The sequence below is a fragment of the Pongo pygmaeus genome, chromosome 18 (genome assembly GCF_028885625.2).
Source record: "Pongo pygmaeus isolate AG05252 chromosome 18, NHGRI_mPonPyg2-v2.0_pri, whole genome shotgun sequence".
NCBI lineage: Eukaryota > Metazoa > Chordata > Mammalia > Primates > Hominidae > Pongo > Pongo pygmaeus.
In genome coordinates, this window is record NC_072391.2 from 17,714,946 (window position 1) to 17,737,573 (window position 22,628).

A 22,628-nucleotide genomic window follows, 5' to 3' on the forward strand; every position below is an offset into this window, starting at 1 on the left:
TATTCGTTGTCATTCACTCACTTCATCGATAGAGCACTAGGTATGGGCCACGCTCTGTTCTAGGTATTGGGGATAGGGTGAAGGAAACAGACAAGGGCCCTGCTCTCTTGGGGTGACATGGTGATAGAGGTGAGGCCCAAACAGAAAGCCAGAGCAAGGGAACAGAGTACGATGGCATGTCTAGCGAGGGAAGGCTTGGCATTCAAGCTGAGATCATAAGGAAGGAGTGTCTGGGAGAAGAGCTGTCTTTTTTTTTTTTTTTTTTTTTTGAAACGGAGTCTTGCTCTGTCTCGCAGGCTGGAGTGCAATGGCATGATCTCGGCTCACTGCAACCTCTGCCTTCCAGGTTCAAGCAATTCTCCTGCCTCAGCCTCCCAAGTAGCTGGGATTATAGGCGCATGCTACCACACCCAACTAATTTTTGTATTTTTAGTAGAGATGGGTTTTAGCATGTTGGTCAGGCTGGTCTCCAACTCCTGACCTCAAGTGATCCACCTGCCTCAGTTCCCAAAGGACTAGGATTACAGGCATGAGCCACCGTGCTCGGCCTGGGAGAAGAACCTTCTAGGCGGTGGGAATGGCATCAGCAAAGGTCCTGGGGCAGGAGAGTGCCTGGACCTGGGTTTCTCAACCTCAGCACGGTTGATATTTTGGGCTGAAACTTCTTTGTTGGGGGCTGTCCTGTGCATTGTGGGATGTTTAGCAGACCCCCAGTCTCTACCCACTGGATGCCAGCAGCACCCCCTACTGGTTGTGACATCCAAAAATATCTCTAGATCTTGCCAAATGACTCGTGGGGGATGCAGTCACCCCCAGGTGAGAACCACTGACCTATTGCGTTCAAGAAACAGCAAGGAGGTCAGCACGGCCAGGGCCGAGCAGCTGAGGCACACAGTGGAAGGAGGCGGGAGACGTCATTCCTGATAGTCAGGACTTTAGCTTTGACCCTGAATGAAATGGGAGTGCTGGCGGGTTTAGCTGGGAATGGTCATGATCTGACTTGGGTTTTAACAGATCATTCCGGTCACTGGGTGGAGGATGGGCTGTGGGACACCGACAGGAGTGGGGCGGGACCAAGAGCAGAGGGAGGGAGGGAGGAAAGAGCCTATTTATCGCAAGAGCCAAGGCAGGAGGCCAGGCTGGTGAAACCCTCAGGCTATAGTCAACTCTGTGTGTGTGTGCATGTGGGTTGACATGCAGCCATGTGTGTGCATGGTGTGCATATGTGCACACATGTATGCGTGTAAGCATATGTGCATGCACTTGTGTGTGTGCGAATGTGTGCCTACGTTGTGTTGCTTTGCACGCTAGCATGCTTGTATGAGTGTGCAAATGTGCATGCATGTGTGCACGCTTTGTGTGTGTGTGTGCGTGTGCACATGCACAGATGTGCACAGGATGGTTCCTCAAATAGCTGGACAAGGACTGGGAAAAAGAACGCCCCACAGGTCCTCTTGGAGACTCCCAGAGCAGGAAAGCCCAGCTCCGTCTGGGGCTCATCTTTCCTCACAGAGGCGGGCTGAACCCTAACCAAGGCCATGTCTCCCCTCTTGCGTGTCCAGAATAAACCTCACCGTGCCCCAGGGCTGTCTGCTGGCTGTTGTCGGTCCAGTGGGGGCAGGGAAGTCCTCCCTGCTGTCTGCCCTCCTTGGGGAGCTGTCAAAGGTGGAGGGGTTCGTGAGCATCAAGGTGAGGCCACCCCCAGCCTGTCTGCTAGGATGTCCCCATCCTGAAAGTCCCACTTCCTCGCTGCCTTCCCACCCCTCCCCATCCCAGCCAAGCTCACTTTCACTCATTCTCTCCACCTCCCACCCACCATTGAGAGCCCAGCTCCCACTGCTCCTCAAAACCTATCCCACCTCTGTCCCCATCATCCTCCTGTGACCAAAGTAAGTTGTGTTTTAGGGTGCTGTGGCCTACGTGCCCCAGGAGGCCTGGGTGCAGAACACCTCTGTGGTAGAGAATGTGTGCTTCGGGCAGGAGCTGGACCCACCCTGGCTGGAGAGAGTTCTAGAAGCCTGTGCCCTGCAGCCAGATGTGGACAGCTTCCCTGAGGGAGTCCACACTTCAATTGGGGAGCAGGTGAGAGTTTTGGGGTCTTTTTGGGACAGGGAGACATTGCAGTTGGGGGTCATTTGGGTCCCTGACTCATGATGGGCAGTATGATGGAGAAACGGGAGGAATGGTTGGGGAAGTAGGGGAGAAAAAGGGCTCAGCTCAGCGTCAAGCACATGCTAGGTGCTCATGACGTAATCATTAATTGATAAGTAGAAATAGACACAAAGAGAGAGGCAGGGAGTTGTGGCAGGGATTGGCAGCGAGGAGGTCTCTGACAACTGAGAGTGAGAAGACCTAGACTCCTGTCTTACTCTGCCCTGCCTTGCTGAGTAATGTTGGTCTAATTGCTTCCCCTCTCTGGGCCTCACCAAAGGGTCTGGACAGAGATGTCCAAGAAACAGGATATATGCATCTGGAGCTATGGATTGGGCAGGGGTTGGCAAACTGTGATCCCAAGCCAAATCCAGCCCACCGCTTGTGGTTTTGTTTTTTGTTTTGTTTTGGAGACAGAGTCTTGCTCTGTTGCACAGGCTGGAGTGTAGTGCTGCAGTCCCGGCTCACTGCAACCTCCGCCTCCCACGTTCAAGCGATTCTCACACCTCAGCCTCCTGAGTAGCTGGAATTACAGGCACATGCCACCACACCTGGCTAATTTTTATATTTTTAGTAGAGACAGGGTTTCACCATGTTGGCCAGGCTGGTCTCAAACTCCGGACCTCAGGTGATCTCCCCATTTACCTCAGAGACAAAGCCCAAGTCGTGACAATCCCTGGCAAAGTCCCTGTGACCTGGCTCTGGTATCCATTAGCCCCATCTCCCATAATCATCTCCCAGATTTACTCCAGCCACCTGAGTCTCTGTGATATTCCCTGATCCCCCACAGCACACTCTGACCCCAGGGCCTTTGCACCTGCTGTTCCCTCTGCTGGAAAGCTCTCCCCGGGAGTCCCCAGGGCTCATCCCTCACTTCTATCACCTTCACAGAGAGGCCTTTCCTGACCACCTTATCTACCACCACAGCAACCCTGCTAATGTTAGTGCACCCTACACCTGCACCTGCTTTCTCTCTCTCTCTCTTTTTTTTTTTTTTTTTTCTGAGACAGAGTCTCGCTCTGTTGCCCAGGCTGGAGTGCGGTGGCACAATCTTGGCTCACTGCAACCTCCACCTCCTGAGTTCAAGCAGTCCTCCCACCTCAGCCTCATGAGTAGCTGGAATTACAGCCATGTGCCACCACACCTGGCTAATTTTTTTTTTTGTACTTTTAGTAGAGATGGGGTTTCACCATGTTGGCCAGGCTGGTCTCGAACTGCTAACCTCAAGTGATCCACCCACCTCGGCCTCCCAAAGTGCTGGGATTACAGGAGTGAGCCACCGCACCTGGCTCCCCCTGCTTTAGTATTTTTTCTTCATAGCACTTTCCACCTGATGTCCTGTCTGTGTTACTTGTTTATGGATTGCCTGTCTCTATCCCCTTCATTAGAATGATGGATCCATTAAGAGAGCAGCAGCTTTGTTTTGCTCATTGCTGTTTCCCCAGAGCCTAGAACCATGCCTGGTTTATGATAACGAGGCAGCAGTTATTAGTGGAATGACTGAATGTAAGAATGAATGAATGGCTGGGTACGGTGGCTCATGCTTGTAATCCCAGCATTGTAATTCCCTTTGGGAAGCCAAGGCAGGAGGACTGCTTGAGGTCAGGAGTTTGAGACCAGCCTGGCCAACATGGTGAAACCCCATCTCTACTAAAAATACAAAAATCAGCCAGGCATGGTGGCCTACCTGTAATCCCAGCTACTTGGGAGGCTGAGGCAGGAGAATCGCTTAAACCCAGTAGGCGGAGGTTGCAGTGAGCCGAGATCAAGCCATTGCACTCCAGCCTGGGTGACAGAGTGGAACTCCATCTCAAAAAGAAATAAAAATAATTTAAAAAAGAATGAATGAAAGACAAGAAGGCCTAGATAGAAGGAATAAGTTATAGTAATCAATAGTGCACAAGGGAAATTATAGTTAATGATCATTTATTTGTATACTTCAAGATAGCTTGAAGAGAAGGATTGTTGTGTTCCCAATACAAAAGATAAATATTTGAGGTGATGACTATCTCAGTTACCCTGATTTGATCATTACATATTGTCTACAGCAGGTGTCCCCAACCCCCCTGGCCATGGATTAGCACCAGTCTGTGGCCTGTTAGGAACTGGGCAGGCAGCACAGCAGGAGGTGGGCAGAGGGCAAGCGAGTGAGGTTTCATCTGTATTTACAGCCACTCCTTATTGTTTGCATCACCGCCTGAGCTCCGCCTCCTGTCAGATCAGTGGCAGCATTACATTCTCATAGGAGCACAAACCCTACTGTAAACTGCACATGTGTGGGATCTAGGCTGTGAGCTCCTTATGAGACTCTAATGCCTGATGATCTGTCACTGCCTTCTATCGCCCCCAGAAGGGACCATCTAGTTTCAGGAAAACAAGCTCAGGGCTCCCACTGATACTGCATGATGGTGAGTAATTATATATTACAATGTAATAATAATACAAGTAGGCCGGGCACAGTGGCTCGCGCTTGTAATCCCAGCACTTTGGGAGGCCAAGGTGGGCGGATCACCTGAGGTCAGGAGTTCAAGACCAGCCTGGCCAACATGGTGAAACCCCATCTCTACTAAAAATACAGAAACTAGCCAGGCGTGGTAGTGGGTGCCTGTAATTCCAGCTACTCAGGAGGCTGAGGCAGGAGAATTGCTTGAACCCAGGAGGCAGAAGTTGCAGAGTCAAGATCATGCCATTGCACTCCAGCCTGGGTGACAAGAGCAAAACTCCATCTCAATAATAATGACAACAGCAACAGTAATAATAATAATAGAAGTGCACAATAAACGTAATGTGCTTGAATCACCCTGAAGCCATCCCCTAGACCATCCCCCTGCTCCCAGGTCCATGGGAAAATTGTCTTCTACAAAACCAGTCCCTGGTGCCAAAAAGGCTGGGGACCACTGCCCTACAGGTATCAAAATACCACTTGTGCCCCTCAAATAGTTACAACTATTACATATCAATAAAAACTAAAAGAAAACAATTAAAATTTAAAATAAAAAAGTAGGACTGAAAAGCTACCACTGGATGAGGGAATAGGGAAACGGATGGTGGTCTCAATGGAGAAAGGGAAACAGAAGTTGGACTCAGAGGGATACAGAGAGTGAGCAGGAGGAGACAGAGTGGATTGGGAAGTGTAGGTAACTCCTCCAGGAAGCGTGCCTGGGAAGGGGAGAAGTGAGGTCGGGTAAGGATGGAGGCATTGTTGGCTTGAGAGCGAGTGCCTTTGGAGCTGGGTCTGTCCCCAGGGAATAGGCATGTCGAGCTGTACCTCACCCTGATGGGCAGGTGTGCCCTGACCTGCCCCAGCCTGGGCACCCCAGTTTCACCCGTAGATGCTGACTCAGGCCACTGTTCCTTTTGTGGCCACAGGGCATGAATCTCTCCGGAGGCCAGAAGCAGCGGCTGAGCCTGGCCCGGGCTGTATACAGAAAAGCAGCTGTGTACCTGCTGGATGACCCCCTGGCGGCCCTGGATGCCCACGTCGGCCAGCATGTCTTCAACCAGGTCATCGGGCCTGGTGGGCTACTCCAGGGAACAGTAAGTTTGGGAACATATGTCAGAGGGTACAGGGCAAAGGCAGAGGAAGCCCTTAGCATCCGGTCCTAACCCAAGTTTATTTCACCTTCCCTTCCACTTGAGTCCAATTTTCCTCTTTGTATCGGTCAGCTTTTGCTGTGACAATGCTATGTAACAAACAACCCCCAGATCCCAGCAGCTTACAACAGCAGGTGTTTCTTGCTTGTGGATCTGTGATTTAACTACTACAGCTTTGCCTTGGATGACTGGCCAGGGTCAGATGGACTCCTTGTCTTCTTGTTTTGAGACACAGGCTAAAGGAGTCCCCTCTGTTTCTCTGTTTGGACATGCTGTTTACAAGAAAGGCGGCAGGAGCACAAGAAGGGGAGCTGTCCCCACTCTGAGTCCAGGGACACTACTCCCACCCCAAACCCCAGCTCAGGAGGCCGGCCAAGCACGTGTGTGTAACTTTTTTCTTTTTTTTTTTTTTTTTTGAGACGGAGTCTCGCTCTGTCTTCCAGTCTGGAAGGCAGTGGTGCGATCTCTGCTCACGGGGAAGCTCTGGCTCCTGGGTTCATGCCATTCTCCTGCCTCAGCCTCCCGAGTAGCTGGCACTACAGGCGCCCGCCACCATGCCCGGCTAATTTTTTGTATTTTTAGTAGAGACAGCGTTTCACCATGTTGGCCAGGCTGGTCTCGAACTCCTGACCTCAGGTGATCCATCTGCCTCAGCCTCCCAAAGTGCTGGGATTACAGGCGTGAGCCACTGCGCCCAGCCGTACCTTTTTTTTTCTTTCTCTTTCTTTCTCTCTCTTTCCTTCCTTCCTTCATTTCTTTTCTTTTCTTCTTTCTTTTCTTTTCTTTCTTTCTTTCCTTTCTTGACAGAGTCTTGCTCTGGAGTCTTGCTCTATCATCCAGGATGGAGTGCTGTGGTCCAATCTCGCCTCACTGCAAGCTCCGCCTCCCAGGTTCAAGTGATTCTCTTGCCTTAGCCTCCAAAGTAGCTGAGGCTACAGGTGTGCGCCATCTTACCTAGCTAATTTTTGTATTTTTAGTAGAGACAGGGTTTAGCTGTGTCAGCCAGGCTGGTCTCGAACTCCTGGCCTCAAGTGATCCACATGCTTTGGCTTCCCAAAGTGTTGGGATTACAGGCATGAGCCACTGCACCCGGCCACATGTGTGTAACTTCTACCCCTTCCCTGCCCAGACACGGATTCTCGTGACCCACGCACTCCACATCCTGCCCCAGGCTGATTGGATCATAGTGCTGGCAAATGGGGCCATAGCAGAGATGGGTTCCTACCAGGAGCTTCTACAGAGGAAGGGGGCCCTCATGGGTCTTCTGCATCAAGCCAGACAGCCAGGAGACACAGGAGAAGGAGGTACTAGGTGGGCTTTGCTGATTCTCCATGCCTGGCTCCTGCCACCCTTGGGGGAAAAGGCTCAAAGGGTCCTACTGGCATGAATGGAGTGCTCTGGTCACACCCTCCCTGCAGCCTAGGCCTGGAAGCAGACAGCTCTCCCAATAGGTCACCTCTCTCCAAGAAGAGCCAATAACACCATCTATGAGCCAGGGGCTGTACTAAGTGCTTCTGTAAAGAATATACTATTTCATCTGATTCTCATGGTACCCCCAGAGGCATGTGAAGTTATTGTTGTCATTTTACAGATAAGCAAACTGAGGCAAAGAGAGTTAAATCACTTGCCCAAGGTCATGAGATTAGAACTTGAGTGTGTCCAGCTCCAGAGTCTATGCTTGCAGTTGCTATGGAGTCAGCCCAAGAAGGACTTTGATGCCTAGAAAGCTACACCATGCTAGCTAGGGTTTCTAATAATCCAAAGAACACAGAGTGTGCTGGATACATGACAAGGTTCTGGAAGTAAAGTTGCCAAGCCAAGCTCACGCACAATGACTGAAAAGTAGCAACTAACAGCACATCACGTACGTTAGCTCATTTAATCAACATAATGCCCCTGTGAGGCTGGTACTAGAATCATTTCCATTTCACAGATGAGGAAACTGAGGCCCAGAAGTTAAGGAACTAGTCCCAGGTTACATGGCTTATAAGTGGCAGCACTGGGATTTGAACCCAAGCAACTTGATTCCAGAGAATGTGTTTTTTAATCACTACACTCTATACTATCCCTTCATGACAAAGCAAGGATTCACATCCAGGTCTCCCTCAATCTCAGGCTTTGCTTCTTCTGAGAATATCTCCTTAGCACTGGCCCACCCTGGTAAAAACCTTAAGTGTTGATTCACAGTGTCACAGTCCTGAAGCTTGAAGATAGAACTTGCCTGTTTGTATTGGTCAGCTTTTGCTGTGATGATGCTGTGTAACAAATAGCCCCCAAATCTTAGCAGCTTACAGTAGCAGTTATTTCTTGCTTATAGGTCTGTGGTTAAACTACTACAGATCTGCTTCCTATTACTGGCCACACCTCGGGGATAGTGGTGGGGAGGTGTCCTTCCTCGGGGAGATGGTACCTGAGGGTAGGTGAGAGTTAGCTAGAAAAGAGCATTCCAGACACAAGGAACTGCTTTGAGCAAGGCTGTTGGGGGAAACAGAGATAACTTGACTTTGTACAGTGTTAAAGGCTGTTTTTCCAACCTCAAGTTCATAGCAGGTACTCAATTATATTCACTGATTGAAGAAATGAATGAGTAAGTGAATGCCTGAAGGATGTTCCTGGAAGAACTCAGAGTAGGGTGTGGAGAGAGGTTGCTGGAGAGGTGGCAGGAGCCAGATCAGGGGAAATGGATGGTCAGAGCGATTAAGGCCACATAGTCAGTGGGTGTCAAAGTGGGTATCTGGGCCGTGTTGTGTGACAGGACTCTCTTAACCTTGCAGAAACAGAACCTGGGACCAGCACCAAGGACACCAGGGGCTCCTCTGCAGGCAGGAAGACCGAGCTTAGACCCGAGAGGTGAGTCCACCATGGTACCACACTCAGAAGGGCACAGGCTGAAGCTGAAGTAGCTGAAGGGACCACCCGCATCTCGGGCAGTTAGGGGGGCAATAAAAACCATTATGGATAGAGAACCTGCTGAAGTCCCCCCATGGTGCCCTGCTGAGGGATAATTTACAAAATTGGTCCAGTTAGCCAAGATGATTAGGTCCCCATAAGGCCAGTTCATGGAATGAACAATATGCCTTCCAATTGATGGATGTCTTCAAGTGGGCCGAGGCCAGCTTGCTGGAGTTGTCTCAATGCTGCAATGGGGCGGGACTGGTTCCTCCCCATAGCTGTAAACTACCATGCCAGGCCCGGCCACTTATGCTTTGACAGGCTGGCTATGCACACGGCTTGGGTCTGTATGCACAGCATCACTTGACGCTGGCCAGAACACGTGGGCAAGGGGCCAGGTGGAGGCCTCCGGTCCCCTCTTCTCTCAGCTCCCTCGAGCCAGGACACAGCTGGGCTCGCTGTGGGGCTGTCTGCAGCAGAAGGACCTGCTGCCTGATACTCTCCCCTCTTAATGAGAGGGGTCTTGGGAAGCAGAACAACAGGCCACTGATACCAGATGGCCCAAGCTTAAGTGCCTGCTATACAGGGGTGGAGGGCGGCAGTGATCTTGAGGGGCCTCAGTCCCTGGAGACCATTGGGGCTGATCCCCATCCCAGCTAGCCACCCTGAGGGCACTTCTCAATCACATACACACTGAGAAACCCCACCACCTTCACAGCGCACAAGAATCTGAAGTAAGATCAGATGGATAGGTAGACATGTTAAAAGAAAACCAGTAGACACATTAAGGCTGGGCACGGTGGCTCACACCTGTAATCCCAGCACTTTGGGAAGCTGAAGCGGGTGGATCACTTGAGGTCAGGAGTTCGAGACCAGCCTGGCCAACATGGTGAACCCGTCTGTACTAAAAATAAAAAAAAAAAGTAAATAAAAAAAAAAAAGCCGGCATGGTGGCGTGTGCCTGTAGTCCCAGCTACTCGGGAGGCTGAGGCACGAGAATCGCTTGAACCTCGGAGGCAGAGGTTGCAGTGAGCCAAGATTGTGCCAAATTAACCTCTAGCAAATTTAATGTGTCTGAGGTTTTTTGTTTTTTTGGGGGGGAGTTTTTTGAGACAGAATCTTGCTCTGTCGCCCAGGCTGGAGTGCAATGGCACAATCTCGGCTCACTGCATTCCCTGTCCCCCAGGTTCAAGCGATTCTCATGCCTCAGTCTCTTGAGTAGCTGGGACTACAGGCACATGCGACCAGGCCCGGCTAATTTTTGTATTTTTAGTAGAGACAGGGTTTTGCCATGTTGTCCAAGATGGTCTCAAACTCCTGACCTCAGGTGTTCCGCCTGCCTCAGCCTCCCAAAGTGCTGGGATTACAGGCGCGAGCCACTGCACCTGGCTAACAGAGGTTAACTAAGCAAAGAATGATCCGCACATCGGGCAGTCCCTGAACCAGAATATGTCCAGAGAGGCTCTGGTACAGCCATGGGGTCAAAGATTAATAGACCGAAAAAGGAAGGTGAAAGACAGAAAACAGAAGTGAGGTACAGAAACAGCCGGATTGGTTACAGCTCAGCGTTTGCTTTATTTGAACATGGTTTGAACAGTTGGTTGCCTTTGATTGGCTGAAACTCAGTGATTGACACAGGAGTAGGTTGCAGTCTGTTTGAGTCCAGTTAGGTTACAGTTCACTATGTATGGGAAAATCTTTAGGCCAAACTTAAAATATGTAAGGAGGCAGCTTTGGGCTAACCTTAATTTAATAGAAGGTAGGTGGACACGTATATGTAGATATACTGGTATGTAGATAAATGGATAAATGGATGGATGGATAGATAATATTCCTATTTTTACAGCTAAGGAAACTGAGGCACAGAGGTTGTTAGCCCACTCATCCACAGATAAAACATTCAAAAAGTCTTTAGCATCTGAATTGTGCATAATTTATATACTGCCAGTTGGACTGACAAATCTGATGGTAAACAGTAGGAGCAAAACAACTGGACCAAAGCTTAAGCCCAAATGAAAATTCTGAGAACAGGCTGGGCATGGCGGCTCATGCCTGTAATCCCAGCACTTTGGGAGGCTGAGGCAGGCGGATTGCTTGAGCTCAGGAGTTTGAGACCAACCTGGGCAATGTAGCAAGACCCCGTCTCAGAAAAAAAAAAAAAAAAAAGGAAAATTCTGAGAACAGAGTTCCAATGGTGAGCAAGTTAAGTTCATCCTGTGAAATGGCATCAGAAGAATGGGCTTGCTTGACCCTGGGATAATAGATGGCATTTAGCTGGGTACCACATGGGAAGAAGGGAAGTGTGATATCTGGTCAGTATTCTGTTAGATAAATGAATGAATGGATGAGTACAGAGTGTACCCAGAGCTCAGTGGCTGTCAGTGGGCCTGAGGGTTGGGCACATACACCCCACCATTGGGAGAGACACTGACTTTGTCTTCATTTCCTCTAAATGACAGGTCCATGAAGTCAGTCCCTGAGAAGGACCATACCACTTCAGAAGCCCAGACAGAGGTTCCTCTAGATGACCCTGACAGAGCAGGATGGCCAACAGGAAAGGACAGCATGCAATACGGCAGGGTAACCACCAGCTTCACCCACCCCTCCCCACCCACTGCTGCCGCCTCCAGGGCTCCAAGTCCTCCCACCAAATGTAGCACTTGGCAGTGATACTCACCTTTCTTGAGCACCTACTATGTGCCAGTAGCATTCTAGACCTTCATTTTCCTAATCCTCACAATCACCCTAAAAAATAGATATGATAGCTCTATTTCAGACATAAAGAAATTGAAGTCTTTTAAAATTTATTTTATTTTGCTTTTGAGAAAGTGGCTTGCTCACTCACCCAGGCTGGACTGCAGTGATGTAATCATAGCTCACTGCAGCCTCGACCTCCTGGGCTCAAGCAATCCTCCTACCTCAGTCTCTCAAGTAGCTGGGACTACAGGTGTGTGCCACCATGCCCAGCTAATGTTTGTATTTTTAGTAGAGATGGGTTTTGCCATGTTGCCCAGGTTGGTCTCGAACTCCTGGGCTCAAGTGATCCTCTGGCCTCTGCCTCCCAAAGTGCTGGGGTTACAGATGTGAGCCACTGTGCCCAGCTAAGAAACTGAAGTCTTAAAGAGTTAAGAGACTTGTTTGCGTTTTCATAGCTAGCCTGGGACACAACCTGGGACTCAAATCTGGGACTCAAATCTAGGCCAGTCTGAGTCTGAAGCTTACACTGTTTCTCCTCTTCTATACTGCTGTATATCTCCACCCACCTACTTACCCATCCCATCATCCACCCACCCACCTATCCATCCCACTCACCCTTTTATCCATCCATCCCACCCACCCATTTATCCATCCATCCCACTCATTTATCCATCCCACCTACTCATTTATCCATCCCTCCCGCCAACTCATTTATCCATCCATCCCACCCACTCATTTATCCATCCGTCCCACCCACTCAATTATCCATCCCTCCCGCCAACTCATTTATCCATCCATCCCACCCACTCATTTATCCATCCATCCCACCCACTCATTTATCCATCCTACCCACTCATTTATCCATCCCACCCACTCATTTATCCATCCCACCCACTCATTTATCCATCCCACCCATTCATTTATCCATCCATCCCACCCACTCATTTATCCATCCATCCCACTCATTTATCCATCCCACCTACTCATTTATCCATCCCTCCCACCAACTCATTTATCCATCCCACCCACTCATTTATCCATCCCACCCACTCATTTATCCATCCCACCCACTCATTTATCCATCCATCCCACCCACTCATTTATCCGTCCATCCCACCCACTCATTTATCCGTCCATCCCGCCCACTCATTTATCTGTCCATCCCATCCACTCACCCACCTACTCATTTATCCATCCCATTCACTTACCCATCTATCCCACCTAACAATACATCCAACCATTCCCTCACCTATACATCTGTCTATTCAGCTGCTCAACCATTCATTGATCTTTCCATCCATTCATCCACTCATTCACACACCTACCTACCTACCCACCCGCTCATTTATTCACCCACCTACCGTCTCATCCATCCAGCAAACATGTACACAATACCCACTATGTGCCAGGCTAAGTCTCGTAGAGATTAGATATTAGTGAGGGTAGATGGAGAGTAAATAATTATGCTAATAAATAAGCTATATCCAATAACAATAAGTGCTATAAAGAAAATAAGAATGATCAGGCGCAGTGGCTCATGCCTGTAATGCCAACACTTTCAGAGGCTGAGGCAGGAGGATTGCTTGAGGCCAAGAGTTCGAGGCTGCAGTGAGATATGATCATGTCACTGCAATCCAGCCTGGGTGACAGAGTGAGACCCTGCCTCTTAAAAGAAAGAATGATGAAATAGAGACCACTGAGAAAACATACCATGGTTGGTATGGATAGGATGCTCTGAGAAGTGACATTTGAGCTTCCCCGAAGAATGTGTGAAGGAACCAGTCATACAAAGGGCAGGAGAAAGAGCGCTCCAGGCAGAGAGAGCAGCAGGTGCAATGGCTCCAAGGTGGGAAGTAGCTTAGGGTGCCAGAGAAAGGGGTCCCATTAGGCTGGCAGGCAGTGAGTTGGGGCGAGATAAGAAGCTTGGAATTTCTTTTTTTTTTTTTTCTGAGACGGAGTTTCACTCTTGTCGCCCAGGCAGGAGTGTAATGGTGCAATCTCAGCTCACTGCAACCTCTGTCTCCCAGGTTCAAGTGATTCTCCTGCAGCTTCCCAAGTAGCTGGGACTACAGGCACCCGCCACCACATCTGGCTAACTTTTGTATTTTTAGTAGAGATGGGGTTTCACCACGTTGGTCCAGGCTGGTCTCAAACTCCTGAGCTCAGGTGACACACCCGCCTTGGCCTCCCAAAGTGCTTACAGGTATGAGCCACCTCTCCTGGCTGGGATTTCTTCTAAGAGCAAGAGATAGCCATGGACAGGCCAGCGACAAGATATAATTAATGTTTTCAACAGTCCTGTCTGGCTGCAGCTGTGCAGAGAACTTCAGATTTGTAGGAGCAGGACCTTAAGCCAGTGGCTGAACCTCTCTGTGCCTCAGTTTCCTTATCTGTGAAATGGAGGTTGTTATGAGGAGAGACACATGCCTGACCCACGGTGGGTGTCCAAGAAAACCCTTCTAGCTGGGTGTGGTGGCTCACACCTGTAATCCAAGCACTTTGGGAGGCCGAGGAGGGAGGATCGCTTGAGGCCAGGAGTCTGAGACCAGCCTGGGCAACATAGCGAGACTCCATCTCTTTAAAACTATGAAAATTAACAAAACATGGTGATACAAACCTGTAGTCCTGACTACTCGGGAGGCTGAGGCAGGGGAATTACTTGAGCCTAGGAGTTCAAGGCTGTAGTGAACCATGATCATGCCAGTGTACTCCAGCCTGGGTGACATGGGTGACAAAGCAAGACCCTGTCCTCAAAAAAAAAAAAAAAAAAAAAAAAAAAAAGAAAAAATATTAATACTAGCTCCCTGGGGATTGTGTAGGAGATGGGGGTTCTAAGGCTAGCTGGGGCCTGTCGGGCAGATGCTGCTCCTGGTGGGTGGCACGGCGGGAGAACCGGTGAGGTCTGCATGGTGGTTCCATCTGCCTGCCCACGGGCGTGTTTTCTGGGAGCCTCGCCGGGCCTTGCCTCAACTCACCCCTCCCGCCGGGGGCTCTCTCTGCCTCCTTCTCCCTCATGTGTCTACAGGTGAAGGCCACAGTGCACCTGGCCTACCTGCGTGCCGTGGGCACCCCCCTCTGCCTCTACGCACTCTTCCTCTTCCTCTGCCAGCAAGTGGCCTCCTTCTGCCGGGGCTACTGGCTGAGCCTGTGGGCGGACGACCCCGCAGTGGGTGGGCAGCAGACGCAGGCAGCCCTGCGTGGCGGGATCTTCGGGCTCCTCGGCTGTCTCCAAGGTACGCCTCACCTGCCCTCCTCATCCCCCTCCTCCCAGCTCCACCGAGGGGTGCTCAGGGCTCCTTTGCCCCACCCCTCCCTGGGTCACCCTGTCCCCCTGGAACAATGTGCAAAATGTCCGGGGTCCAGGCAAAGATCTGTGTCCTTAAGATAAGGCTGGAGGGAGCGGGGAGGACAGGGCACGTCCCTCCTTTTCTGGAAGCTTCAGAACCTCTCCCAGTCCCTCCCCACTAGCGGAAGGCGTCTCCAAGGCCTGCCTGCTGGTGGCTTTCAGTGCCTGCCCCCAAACCTCCAGACAGAGCCAGACCCTCCCTAACAGATGCGTCACCACTGTCACTCCATCTTCTCCTTGTTAAAAATGGAAAGACTTCTTGAAATAATTGTAGATTCACATGCAGTTCTAGGAAATAAGGCGGCCAGCTACCTTGTACAGTCTGCCCAGTTTCTCCCAGTGGTGATTTTTGCAAAATGATAGTAAAGTATCACACAAAGGATCCTGACACCCATCAATCCATGGATCTCAATTATTTATTTATTTATTTTATTTTGAGACAGTCTTGCTCTGTTGCCCGGGCTGGAGTGCAGTGCCGCAGTCTCGGCTCACTGCAACCCCCATCTCCGAGGTTCAAGCAGTTCTCCTACCTCAGCTTCCTGAGTAGCTGGAAGCTGGGATTACAAGTGTGCAGCCTGGTTAATTTTCGTATTTTTAGTAGAGATGGGGTTTCACCATGTTGGCCAAGCTGGTCTCGAACTCCTGACCTCAAATGATCTGCACGCCTCGGCCTCCCAGAGTGTTGGGATTATAGGTGTGAGCCCCCGCGCCCGACCCTATGGATCTCATTGTGATTTCCCCAGTTTTGTTTGCACGTGGGTGTGTGCATGTTTGCCTCTTTGCAGTTGTATCCCCTGTTCAGGTTCTCGCATCCATCACGATGGTTGACGGTTGAGACACTGAACAACCCCCTCACCACGAGGCGCTCTCGTGTTGCCCTTTTGCAACCACACCCACCCTCCTCCTGCCTCGCCCACCCTGTCCCTAACCCCTGGTTCTTCTCCTTTTAATACGTGGCCTGGCTGAAGGGAGTAACAGGAGTGCACATGTGAGTTTGGCTTCTTATTTATACACACACACACGTATATACAGACTGGGTCTGGCTTTGTCACCCAGGCTGGAATGCAGTGACACAAACTCGGCTCACTGCAACCTCTGCCTCCTGGGCTCAAGCAATCCTCCCACCTCAGCCTCCCGAGTAGCTGGGACTACAAGCACATGCCACCATGCCTGGCTAATTTTTGTTTGTTTTTGATAGAGACAGGGTTTTGCCATGTTGCCCAGGCTGGTCTCAAACTCCTGGGCTCAGGCAGTCCTCCGCCTCAACCTCCCAAAGAGTTGGGATCACAGGCATGAGCCACCACGCCCGTCCTGGCTTCATCTTTAAAGGACAGATGCCTCATTTTCATGTTGATTCGTCCTCATTCACTGGGTGACCTTGGCCACATCACCAAAATGCTGTGAGCCTGTGACCTCTTCTGTAAAATCGGGGGCGCCAGGCCTGAACTTGAGGACTCCTTCTAGTCCTAAGAACCTGTACACCTACTCACCACAACTGCACGTACAGTGGAATACTCAAGGCGAATGGTTACTTAACCAAGAGGAAATTAGGGATTCTCAGAGTCAGCCGAGCCCTGGAATTAACCCAAATCCTCATTTGGGTGGCAAATAGCCCTTTCAAAACCCTTCCACTTCCATCCCTCATTTGATAGCTAAGGGCAAGTCTTACTCTCACCTAAAGATGGAGAGACAGGAGCTGAGAGAGAGAAATTGGTTATGACTCTCGAATACAAAGAATAAAAAATTCAGCTCCAGGCCAGATACGGTGGCTCATGCCTGTAATCCCAGCACTTTGGGAGGCCGAGGCGGGTGGATCACTTGAGGTCAGGAGTTCAAGACCAGCCTGGCCAACATGGTGAAACCCCGTCTCTACTAAAAATACAAAAATTAGCTGGGTGTGGTGTCAGTGCTTGTAATCCCAGCTACTTGGGAGGCAAAGGAAGGAGAATCGCTTGAACCTGGGAGGTGGAGTTTGCAGTGAGCAGAGATTGCACCACTGCACTCCAGGCTGGGTGACAGAGCAGGACTCCGTCTGAAAATAAACAAATTCAGCTCCAATTCAAAGTGTTTAAGCAACAAGAGAATTGATTGGCTCTTGGGATCAGTATCCATAGATTTCTGGCTTCAGGTATGGCTGGATGTAGGGGTCCAGACAAGAAATCGCTTCATTTTCCTTCTCTGTGACAGCTTCCTGTCCAGCTCAGCTGCTCCCCCGGGCAGTAAGATGATATTCCACAGCTCCAGCTTGGCCACCTCCAACAACCAAGTATCGCTTTTCCAAAAGTTCTAGTGAAGTCCCAGGTCTCCCTGTCATTGGCCTGACTTGGGTTATGTGTTCATCCCTGAACCAACTGCAGTGGTTTGGATTGGCCATGGGTGAAATTCGCCCCACCCCAGAGGAGAAGTTAGCCCCACCCCAGGCGTACAGATTAGCACTGGGAGGAAGGATGTACATTTTTTTCATAGGGCTACTGCCAAACAAGTTGCCACAAACTTGGGAGCCCAGCACAATTGACATTTGTTCTGTCGCAGTTCTAAGGCCTGAAGTCTAAAATCAAGGTGTCAGCAGCATTAACTCCTTGTGGAGGTTTTTTGTTTTTTGTTTTTTTTTTGAGATGGAGTCTTGCTCTGTCACCCAGGCTGGAGTACAGTGGCACAATCTCGGCTCATGGCTCACTGCAACCTCTGCCTCCTGGGTTCAAGTGTTTCTCCTGACTCAGCCTCCTGAGTAGCTAGGACTACAGGTGCCCGCCACCATGCCTAGCTAATTTTTGTATTTTTAGTAGACAGTAGGGTTTAGTAGGGTTTCACCATGTTGGTCAGGCTGGTCTCAAACTCTTGACCTCAGGTGATCCACCCGCCTTGGCCTCCCAAAGTGCTGGGATTACAGGCATGAGCCACTGTGCCTGGCCCCTTGTGGAGGTTCTGAGGGAGAATACGCCCCAGACTTCTCTCCTGGTTTCTGGTGGTCGCCGGCAGTCGCTGGCATTCCTTGGCTTGTAGATGTGCCCTCCCATCTGTGTCACCATCTTCATATCTCCTGCTGTGTCTCTGAGTATCCTCTAGTAGTATCATATAAATGGCAGTCACCGAATTTAGGACCCATCCCAAATGAATTTTGGGGGACACTCCAACCCGTTACATCAAGAAACAAGCAGGGTACAGGCGCAGTGGCTCACGCCTGTAATCTCAGCACTTTGGGAGGCCAAGGCAGGCTGATCACTCGATCCCAGGAGTTCGAGACCAGCCTGGGCAACACAGCGAGATCCCATCTCTACAAAAAATACCCAAAATTAGCCGGCATGGTGGCGTAAACCTGTGGTCCCAGCTACTCGGAGGCTGAGGCGGGAGGATCACTTGAGTGCAGCAGCTCAAGGCTGCAGTGAGTCATCATCATGCTACTGTACTTCAACATGAGTGACAGAGTGAGACCCTGTCTCAAAAAAATGTAATAATCAGGGTGGCCAAGCCATAAGATGTCCACCATGGGGTAGCACGAGAGACCTGCGCAAGGCCCTATGGGGCGCTCCTGAGGGTCTCCAGCCTTCCTGCTCTTACCTCCTCTCCCTCCCCAGCCATTGGGCTGTTTGCCTCCATGGCTGCAGTGCTCCTAGGTGGGGTCCGGGCATCCAGGTTGCTCTTCCAGAGGCTCCTGTGGGATGTGGTGCGATCTCCCATCAGCTTCTTTGAGCGGACACCCATTGGCAACCTGCTAAACCGCTTCTCCAAGGAGACAGACACGGTTGATGTGGATATTCCAGACAAACTCCGGTCCCTGCTGATGTATGCCTTTGGACTCCTGGAGGTCAGCCTGGTGGTGGCAGTGGCTACCCCACTGGCCATTGTGGCCATCCTGCCACTGTTTCTCCTCTACGCTGGGTTTCAGGTATGGAGAGGTCAGGGAAGCTTCTGGGATCAGCTGAGGTCAACTCCGCCAGTCCCCTGTCTCTGGGGAAGACTCCATATATGAGGTTTCACCCAGCTGGGCATCTAGGGGCTGTTCCTAGAATTCCCAGGGACAGAGACACTACAGTCTTTCTGGTATCTCCACTAGTGTCTGTCTCTAAATGTTCACATCAAAGTTCTTTTTTTTTAGAGAGACAGAATCTTGCTCTCCTGCCAAGGCTGAAGTGCAATAGGTGATCATAGCTCCCTGCAGCCTTGAACTCCTGGGCTCAAGTGATCCTCCTACCTCAGCCTCTCAAGTAGCTGGGACTACAGGCACATGCCACCATGACTGGCTAATTTTTAAATTTATTCTTGTAGAGACAAGTGTCTTCTTGTGTTGCCCAGGCTGGTCTCGAATTCCTGGCCTCAAGTGATCCTCCCACCTTGGCCTCCCAAAGTTCTGGGATTACAGGGCGTGAGCCACTGTGCCTCACGGCACAGTTAAATATTAAGGGCCAGAGCCCTTCACGCATAATGTTTTTATCCTGCTGTAATTTCTTCCTCTCCAATTATCTGGAAGCCAAAAAGGCATTGCAAGGTCTCAAAGGCTATTATATTAAGCTAGATTCTTTCAATTGCTGGGACCAGCGACCAACTAAAATTAGCTTAACCAAAAGAACAGAATTTAATGGCTTATGTTTCCTCGGGGGCATGGGCCCAGCTGTCATCAGGACACAGTGACTCTCTCCATATCTTCACTCAGTACTTCTCAAAGTGTGGCCCCAGGACCAGCAGTAGTATCACCTGGGGACTAGTTAGCAAGGTACATTCTTAGGCCCCAGCCTACGACTACTGACTCAGATACTATGTGGGTCGGCCCATGAATCTAGGTTTTAATTAACCCTCCAAGTAATTCTGATGTACACAAATGTTTAGGAACCACTGGCTTACCTCTATTTGGTCTAATTTTGCACACGCTCTCTTTCCAGGTCTGATGGCCACTAGCCATCATATCATCTCACCATGGCAACTCAACATGCAAAAAATGTTTCTTCAGCTCAGTAGTCATATATTAATTCCAGGGAAGGTTCTGATTGGCCCTTTGTGGATCATGTGTCCATCTCTGAACTCATCACAGTAACTGAATGGATAGTAGACTCTGATAGGCCAGGCTGCATCATGTGACCACCTCTCTGATCAGGTCCCGTGATTGACAGCACCCCAACCCAGCCCTTTCCCACAGGAAACCAGAAGTAGAGTAGAAGAAAACATGGTAGTCAGACAAAAACCATGGCTAGGGCTAGGCATGGTGTCTCACACGTTTAATCACAGCACTTTGGGAGGCTGAGGTGGGCAGATCACTTGAGGTCAGGGGTTCAAGACCAGCCTGGTCAACATGGCAAAACTCCATCTCTCCTAAAAATACAAAAAATTAGCCAGCGTGGTGGCACATGCTTGTAATCCCAGCTTCTTGGGAGGATGAGGCAGGAGGATTGCTTGAGCCCGGGAGGCAGAGGTTGCAGTGAGCTGAGATCGTGCCACTGCATTCCAGCCTGGGTGACAGAGTGAGACTCCATCTCAAAAAACAAAAAACAAAACCCATGGCTACCACTGTCCCCGACAACTGTCCTAGGTCTTCTCTAAGTTCACTTGACTCCAAGGATGGGCTGTTTCTGTCTCAAGCTTTGGAGTCAAGCAAAGATGGGTTTAAATCCAGGCTCTATCACTTACTGTGGCACTCAGGACAGCTGCTGAATCCCCCGAGCCTTGGATGTTCTCACCACTAACTGATGAATGACGCGAATGCTCACTCTGCAATGAATGAGACACTGTGTAAAAAGCCTGACACACACAGTTGGCTGTTCAGCAAATTCAGTTCCTCCCTGCCTGCCTGTCTGTCAGCTGCACCCAACCTGCAGCTGCAAACCAAATAACACGTATTTTCTGCACATCACCTGGCATGTCACCCTTGGGTTACATGAGTGAAACTGACTTGGCCAACTGCCTTCATTGCCCCTTACAGTTTTGTTCTCCCAGTGACCAGCCCTAAATGAAGTAAGTAGTCGGCCTCAGTGCTGGGAAGTGAGACACTTAAACTAAATTGGTGGTTTCTCAACCCTGGCTGTCCCTTAGAATCATCTGGAAGGCTATTTAAACAGCACCAAAGTCAAGGTGACATTGCCAGAGATTCCGATTCAGTCATTCTGGGGTGGGGCGGTAGAGGTTTTTGAAGCTCCCCAGGTGATTTTCAAAAAAACCATAGAACTCTGATTCTGCAAGGAAATGAGAACCCAGAGAGGGCAAGCAACTAGCCCAAGGTCACACAGTAAGCTGGTAACAGATCCTGGTCTGGAATTCTGTACTTGGGGCTCTCTGTGCTTCTGGAAACTACCTTTCTATGTCTGTGGCTTCTCCTCTCCCCTCTCCCATCCATCCTTCTCAGAGCCTGTATGTGGTTAGCTCATGCCAGCTGAGACGCTTGGAGTCAGCCAGCTACTCGTCTGTCTGCTCCCACATGGCTGAGACGTTCCAGGGCAGCACAGTGGTCCGGGCATTCCGAACCCAGGCCCCCTTTGTGGCTCAGAACAATGCTCGCGTAGATGAAAACCAGAGGATCAGTTTCCCGCGACTGGTGGCTGACAGGTAGGAAGAGCCAGGGCAGAGAAGACCTTGTAATTCATCCATATCCTTAGAGGGTGAGACCTGAGGTCATATTGTATGGTAGAGAGGTCACCCAGAGAGTCAGGGACATAGTTGAGGCTAGTTCCCACAGGCAGTCTATCGGTTCTCACTGTGGGCAGATGGAACATGACCGAGAGATTCTCAACAGCAGGTGGGCGGGGGGTACAGGAAGAAACTTCTGTTGCCAGGCAACTGGATCAGTGTCTTTTGCCTTGGTGATAAAGCAGCCATATAAGCATCCTCAGCCATCTTTAGGTACTAAGCAAGAACAAGAACACAAGCTTCAAGCACAAATAGACACAGGTTCAAATCCCAGCTCTGCCACTTACCAGCTAGTTGATTTCAGGCAAGTTACATAACCTCTCTGAGCCTCATTTGTCAAACTGGTATCGCGCTCATGGAGTGGATATGAGGATTAAATACAGACACTCATAGGTAAGACTTGTAACATGCTTACTGCATGCCTGGCACTGTTCTGAGCAATCTATGTAGATTAATTTATTTAATTCTGCTAACAGCTTCGCCAGGCAGAAACTATTCTATAGATGATAAATCCTAGGCACAGAGAGGTTTGGAAACTTGTCCAAGGTCACACAGCTAATGCTGGCAGAGCCGGGATTTGAATCCAAGCAGTCTGGTACCAGAGTGTGGAGAGGGTCAAGTATAAACTAGGTGCTCAATACATGTGAAGTCCTTTTTCCTTTCATCTCAGGTCCCCAGCCAGCTGGGGCTGTGTATTAGTCCATCTTCACACTGCTAAAAAGAACTACGTGAGACTGGGTAGTTTATAAAGAAAGGAAGGTTTAACTGACTCACAGTTCCATGTGGCTGGGGAGGCCTCAGGAAACTTACAGTCATGGTGGAAAGGGAAGCAAGGCACGTCTTACATGGCAGCAGGAGAGAGAGAGCATGAGGTGGGAACTGCCGCATCCTTTTACGCCATATGGTCTTGTGAGAACTCACTCACTATCACGAAAACAAATGGGGAAAACTGCCCCCATGATCCAATCACCTCCCACCAGATCCCTCCCTCCACACGTGGGGATTACAATTCAAGATGAGATTTAGGTGGGGACACAGAGCCAAACCATGGAGGCCACGGTTCAGGCCAGGGGAATGGCAGGTGGACATGGCTTGGCAAATTCCAGGGACAGAAAAGCAGCCACACAGGGAAGCTCTTTGGAACACCAAGTGTACCCCAGACCCTAAGCTGGGCTCAGTTGAGACAGGAAAGTGTCATCTTCCTCTACTCCCTGAGCCTAGGTTGCATGTGGAGGCCATTGCTGGGACCCCTGTGTGTGCAAAGCTGGTGTGATGACCAGTCCTTGTGCCCAGAGAAGCATCTCCCTGCAGATGAGAGTACCCACTCACCCTGCTG

General features: G+C 50.1%; 1 protein-coding gene across 2 annotated transcripts in view; it reads left to right on the top strand.

The window, feature by feature from the left end:
* Positions 1-22,628, top strand: part of ABCC6 (ATP binding cassette subfamily C member 6) — a 74,003-nt gene that overhangs the window by 39,289 nt on the left and 12,086 nt on the right. Inside the window, exons 16-24 of one of the 2 annotated variants that reach the window (XM_054455382.2) lie at positions 1,563-1,689; positions 1,906-2,082; positions 5,521-5,688; positions 6,875-7,049; positions 8,520-8,595; positions 11,097-11,217; positions 14,360-14,567; positions 18,256-18,566; positions 21,012-21,211. In XM_054455382.2, coding sequence (XP_054311357.2) covers positions 1,563-1,689; positions 1,906-2,082; positions 5,521-5,688; positions 6,875-7,049; positions 8,520-8,595; positions 11,097-11,217; positions 14,360-14,567; positions 18,256-18,566; positions 21,012-21,211 — 1,563 coding nt within the window. The remainder of the gene's footprint in view (positions 1-1,562; positions 1,690-1,905; positions 2,083-5,520; positions 5,689-6,874; positions 7,050-8,519; positions 8,596-11,096; positions 11,218-14,359; positions 14,568-18,255; positions 18,567-21,011; positions 21,212-22,628) is intronic. The other variant, XM_063654348.1, reaches the window with a different exon arrangement.